Source organism: Trichinella spiralis, assembly GCF_000181795.1.
Source record: "Trichinella spiralis strain ISS 195 chromosome Unknown Scfld7, whole genome shotgun sequence".
In the NCBI taxonomy this organism is placed as follows: domain Eukaryota; kingdom Metazoa; phylum Nematoda; class Enoplea; order Trichinellida; family Trichinellidae; genus Trichinella; species Trichinella spiralis.
In genome coordinates this window covers 11,197-17,424 of record NW_003526946.1, presented here as the reverse complement: position 1 = coordinate 17,424, position 6,228 = coordinate 11,197, and the positions used below count along the sequence as shown (strand labels likewise).

Here is a 6,228-nt window from a genome sequence, read left to right as displayed (position 1 = left end):
CTATTCTCTGTAATCATTTTTCATTGCAATATTCACATTGTTGGCAACACAATTATGGCAACTGGCAGTGGACTGTATTATTATTCATGTTCAGGAGCGCAGTTCAAATCGACTCACAGCAAAGCCGAAGAGTCGGTCGATACAAGGAAAACAATCACAAAGTTGATACTCAAACTTTATGGTGATTCAGGATGACACAGACTCGATTCCAACGAAATGATGGCAACTCGTTAAGATCGTAAATTCGTCTGCGATACTCGCACTTCACTTGATCACACGCTCGCACTTGTTTCGTTTCCAACCTCGTCAACGATGACTAGGTTGATACTACCAAGTCTGCATTGTCCAAGCCTTTACATAGGATCGACATTGGTGATCCTCTATTGTCTTTACCGGGTTCAGTGGTTCAAATTTGACGTAAATGGCTCTCGCACGAATCACACCAGCACTCCGCTCTCGACTCGATCACTCGATTCGATTCCTCGGTTTCGGATTTCACCGGCATAAATACGGAGCGTACCGACCTCAGGTCCACCATTTAGGACAAATGAAATTTGGTTATCCTTGTCTTGGGACAATTGTAGGCTGCCAATGTGACGTATTTTGTTCACTTCCTTGCTTCCAGCAAGCATTCCGGCTCTGCTGCGGTGGCGCCATGCTCATTCAGCATTTTGGATGACCATGAAAATTATCCCAAAGTGACGGGGATGGCTTCCTCGACCTGCATGGCTTTTGGGGGCAAATTTCTCTGGAAACTAATGTTTCCAACAATAATAATAAATGTTCATCAGTAATAGTGAAAAGACATTGTAATCAAAATCAGCCACACAAAAATGTGTTTTGGTAGTGCAAAAATAAAATACTTGTAAAATAAAAAAATTGATTAACAACTGAATTATTAATTATCTTTGAATATTGGGTATCAGACAACACTTATTACATTCTGCAGTAAAAGTTCTACAATTGAAAAATGTTATTTTTCGAAAAAGGTTATCATTTAAGAGTTGCACAATCAAATTCAAAATTAAGGGAATTAAGCAATAGTAATGGCATTAATATGCGTTAATAGTGAAGTCGTTGTCTTCAATTTTTCATTTTAAAAAATACATTTAAAAGTGAAATGAAATTCAGTTTATGAAAAGGCAATTTTTCCCAGCATTGTTTTCCCTTACAGTAGAAATATTCAAAATTAATTTTCTAATCGAAGTGCTTATAACTGCTTTTATAACTGTATTTTTATCAGTTAATTTTATTTAAATTGAAAATTTTCAATTAAGGAAAAAGATTCCAGCAAAACCTAAATTTATATTGTTTTTTAGAAATTATTAAATCAGTAAGTATTGTTAATAAAAAAACAGCAAAACGTCTATTAATTATTACTTTTAAATTCAAAAAATTCGCTTCAGTGTTAACTAAGCATTAAATTATTAACTTTCATTAAAATGATTTTAATCTTCATTATTAACCGCGCAATAATTTGCATACATTAAACGCATACATTCAAGAAATAATAAGCAAATTATCACTGAATCACTAATCCGCAAATTCTCACTGTAAAACTGCGATAAGAAAACAATGGTTTTTCTAGGAAAGCAAGTTCTTAAACATTCATTAATCAGTTATTATGGGCAATAATAAGCAGGGGAGTAATTTAAGTGCAAAATAATACGTATATGTGTTTTAGAGAAGATATTATTTCCTTGTGTTTAATTCATAAAAAAATATGGACCGTTTTTCAAAGCTTTGAATGATAAATATCAAATTGACGTCAGCTTTACATGCATGACACGATGAACAATTTTTTAAGAAAATTTTTTCTATTTTATTAAATAATATGTATTAAATATCAATAATGTTTCTAAGAATAAAATAAACATAACTGTTGAAAAGCAAAATCTAATTTAACACAGTTGAACAAATTCTAATGAAATTTATTAAATTAGGTGTAAATATTATTTAAAAAATATAAATAAGTCAGAAGTAATATCAGCTATTCAAATAATTACAATAGCAGAATTTATCATCTATGTGTATGTGCTTCTTTTATATTATTATGTTTTTTATATTATTGCAGCACAGAATATTTACAAATTTCCATGGGCATAGTATCAGATGCTGCAAAAATTATTTGTAATAAGCATTCAGTATTCAAATATACTCAAAAATGCGTATAATTTACTTTTCATACAAGGAAAAGTATAAAAGTCCTTGCTGTTATTCATTAGTTAGAATCATTAGAATAGAATAAAGTCATAGTTAGAATCAGAAAATATTTCTTATAAAAAATGATCTTCAAGTTTTGCATTTTATTGGTATTTTTCTTCACCGTTAGCGAAGCTCAGGTAACTACAACTAAAATATAAATATATAAAGCATTTGTAAAAGCGTCTTATTAAACATTCTTGAAAGTTATAAACTAATTTATCATTGCATAACTGAATTTAATCATCGCTTTAAAATTATTATTGTACAAGGTGAAAATGGAGGAGATGTTTCTCTTTTAATTTCTAAAAATTCGAAAAATTATATTGTAATAAATATTGGTAATACAGTTAATGAGCGGGTAAGAGATTTGAAAATGAAAATGAATATATTTTATTTAAATTTTCATTTATATTAAAATAACGTTACTTTAAATATTAAAAAACATTTAAATTTATCGAAACATTGTATGACTTAGTGAAACATTAGCATGCGGTGTTAATTTTAACATATAGATGCTTGGTGGAGCAACTCATTGGGTCGAAGTCGATTCATTTGCAATTTAAAAATGCTTCAAAAATATCATTAATGATAGTAATAGAAAGAATGAGTGGGGCTTGGTAGAATTATCGAAAAACTTCTTTAAAGGTTTTCATACTGAAATTCAGTTTCTTCTGTCACTGAATACAAAATTTTTTATTTTGACAAATTTTAATTTTATTATATTTTACATTTACAAAGCATAACGGTAAAGATTTAATAAACAGGAAAAGCAACCATATATAGCAGTTATTGATTCAACTGATTTGAGAGAAGAGAATCCTTTCGTGAATTATTTAAACATCATCATCTGAGCAATATCAGAACAACCTTGTTAAAATGCTGTTGAAGAGTAATGTAAATAAGATTTAGTAAAAAAGTGATATATCGTCTCAACTGCTTACTGCTAAGTCATCCATAAATTGTTCTTCAACGATGAGCAAATGAAGAATATGTGATGCTTCAATGAAACTCTGTGCATTATTGTTAATCAAAAAATGATTTTACATCACCATATTATTTGCAATGATATGTGTTTGCTTTTGGATATTAGGTAAAGACAACATAAAGTTACTACAATGTGGAGAAATTTCTTGAACAGTTCTACCGAATAAGATACTTAATGGAAAAACTTGTCGAATGGCACTACTCCTCAGTAAGACAGCAATACAGTTAATGGGACTTACTCTTCCATAGCCATAAAAAACGAAATCAGATAATTTCTTCAAAAATGCCACATTCACAAATGCCTATATGTTAATGAAATGTGAATATCACATCGGGATGAAATTTTGTAATTTTATAAGAACTTGTTTGACGATAAAATATACGAATGTATTCATCTACATCTGTTTATTATTTTAATCTGTTTGTAATACACGTAAATAATTGCAAGTGTAAGAAGGAGAAGCAAAAAAAAGTAATCCGTCAATTAGGAAAAATTGATTTTAAATTTTTTGTGAATAACTATAAATCAGCGTATTCTATTGGTTGACAGGCAATCGAGAGCAGTATAAGAAAGATATTAGGCTGAAATGTGATTGTATTGTAAATTTCTTCAAGTAAAGCGGGTAATGGTAAAATAAAATTTAAAAAGATGCAACTGTTCATTGTCTTTGAACAGAAAATGCAAAAATTCGTTGTAACGTCAAAAAACACCATAGTTTTATTGACAGCAACAATTTATTACTGTTTAAAATGCGTTTTTGGCGAAATTGAATTTTTAAGAACAGGAATCTACTTTCGCAGCAATAGTGTTAAAATGTGTAAAAATATTCGCTTGCTGAATACAAACTGCAACAGCTGGTTCATATTTTTGTGATATCTGAAAATCACCATTAATATATTAATAAAATTATAAAACACCGTAACATACCGCATAAGGCTTGTCAACTGCACAGAAAATATCTCCATTCTCAGGAATCAACCAATTTGTAACATCCTTTTCTAAACTACTAGCTTGCGTATTAACATCTATAGGACTTGAAACAAGAAGTATATGTCTTCCAGGAATTTTGCAATTTGCTTTCAATTTTTTATCCCGTCTTGACCAAACTTTGATTGTCTTCTTCAACTGTTTAGATATAATTTTCTTGTATATTTCTGAAAATATTCCAGCAAAGAAATAAAATATCTAATAAGCAGAATCGAATGCGTAATGTTAAACACAGTCACAGAATAATTAACTTACGCGCTTTTCCAGTATTTGCACATATTTTAATAATTTTATCATTCTGTCACATTTTATAAAATAATAGTTACCGTATTTGGATCGTTCAGATTTACTGAATATTTGAACTGGAACTGTGGGATTTCCTTGTGTCTTAATGTTCTGTTTTGCTGAAAATGGTGGCTTCACAGCAGTTTCCCCACTTAGCACCTTTTTCAATGAAGGTCTGGGGTTTACTTCTGCATCAGGAACGTCATTGTAATAAATAAATGGTGAAGTCATCAATAAAGCAGCCGCTGAAATATTTCATTTCTTTTATTCTTTGTTTGTTTTTTGAAATAAGCGTTATGAAATATGCAGTATGTCTACAGTTCAGTTAATAGATTGCTAAACTGCTTGCACACCGCATATTCAGAAAGCAGTAATATTTTCAAGTTTCGTATTATTATTCTATAATATAATATTGCATTATTGATAACAATTTTATTTTTAATATGGTATAAATATGATATACCTATGGTATAAATAATATTCAATAATTTGTTTTTACGAAGAAAAACACTGTTGAATAATGAATAATGAAATGAACGAAAGTGATTTAATTCTTGAAATAATAAAAATTTAAAGCTAAATACATTTCTTATCATATTTTTCGTGAAGATTCTATCTATATTTTTTATCTCATTGAATCTGCATTGAGAGAAAGAAAATATTTTAAAAAACAAAGTAGCAAACGCAACTGACATTAAATAGTATAAACTGAATGACTGTAATTCATTGCATTTTAATTCATTCAGACTTCATTCAGGTAAATTATCATTTCAATGTAAATAGACAAACCTATTGGTTCGATTTGAGATTCAGCAATTGTAAGACAAATCAATAAATGACCATTTGCATATTCTGATGCTGGAAATGTGTATGCCACTTTTGGTTTTGGATAACCAGGCACTGTATGAACAATCCAAGCAGCTTCATCTAGTGGAGCTGTAGTGTCTAATATTACAACACCTAAACATGCATCATTAATGGCAACGTTTTTTACAAAATTCTGCAAAAACCTTTGCTATTCGATTTTGTTTTAACTCCTACTACACCAGGTGCCGCATTGTTATATGCAAAAAAATTTTTATTATTATGAGCTCCAACTACACTTTCAAATGTTTTCCAAAATGAATGACCCGCACCGGCATCGAGATCTGCCGGATATACCTCCCAGGCCGCTCCTGGTGCTATCAGAATTCTTCCTCTTTTTTGTGCAGGTGGTTTATATAAAATGGCCCTATAATTGGAATATTATTGTAATAAGTATTATAACACGTAATTACATTTAATAAAATAATTTAACATCGTTTTGTGTCATAGCGCATACTACTTGCATTGGGCACTAATTAATATTTTTCGGCACTATCTATTTAAAACGAGGTTGCATGTTCACTATTTTGCATTTGAAACTTCTTCACAGATAATATTTATAAATTTCCAAATTCGGGATTTGAATTTTTCCAATTTACCTAACCAAAACCCCTTAATTTACAAAGCTGAAAAGCCGTCTCTTTGAAATTTACGGCAAATTTTATAAAATTACTGTTCCCTATTTTGGAATACAAATAAATTGGTAAAGAAATTAAATTCCGGAAACTGAATCCTAAAATGGAAAAAATGAAAAAGAAATTGCTTTTAAAATTCTGGTCCAATGAACTAACTGAATCCAAATTTATTATTTAACAAATTCAATTTACACCTATTGTGAAAAATATCAGTCACTGCTAACTAAATCAATCAAAGGGTAATTTCTAATCAGACGCATGACAATG

General features: G+C 29.8%; 2 protein-coding genes across 2 annotated transcripts; both read right to left on the bottom strand.

Annotated features, from left to right (window-relative positions):
- Tsp_11849 (hypothetical protein) lies at positions 1 to 632 on the bottom strand. The gene is made up of 2 exons (XM_003372909.1): positions 444 to 632; positions 1 to 72 (listed from the first exon to the last, which is right to left on the bottom strand). Exons 1-2 carry the CDS (start codon positions 630 to 632, stop codon positions 1 to 3), a joined length of 261 nt encoding a protein of 86 aa, XP_003372957.1.
- Positions 633 to 3,708: 3,076 nt separating this feature from the next.
- Tsp_11848a (deoxyribonuclease II superfamily) lies at positions 3,709 to 5,462 on the bottom strand (the record flags this gene model as incomplete). Its single annotated transcript, XM_003372908.1, has 4 exons — positions 3,709 to 3,771; positions 4,118 to 4,344; positions 4,504 to 4,707; positions 5,252 to 5,462. Coding segments are annotated over 4 exons (705 nt in total), but the record flags the coding sequence as incomplete, so codon positions are not given.
- Between the last annotated feature and the right edge of the window lie 766 nt (positions 5,463 to 6,228).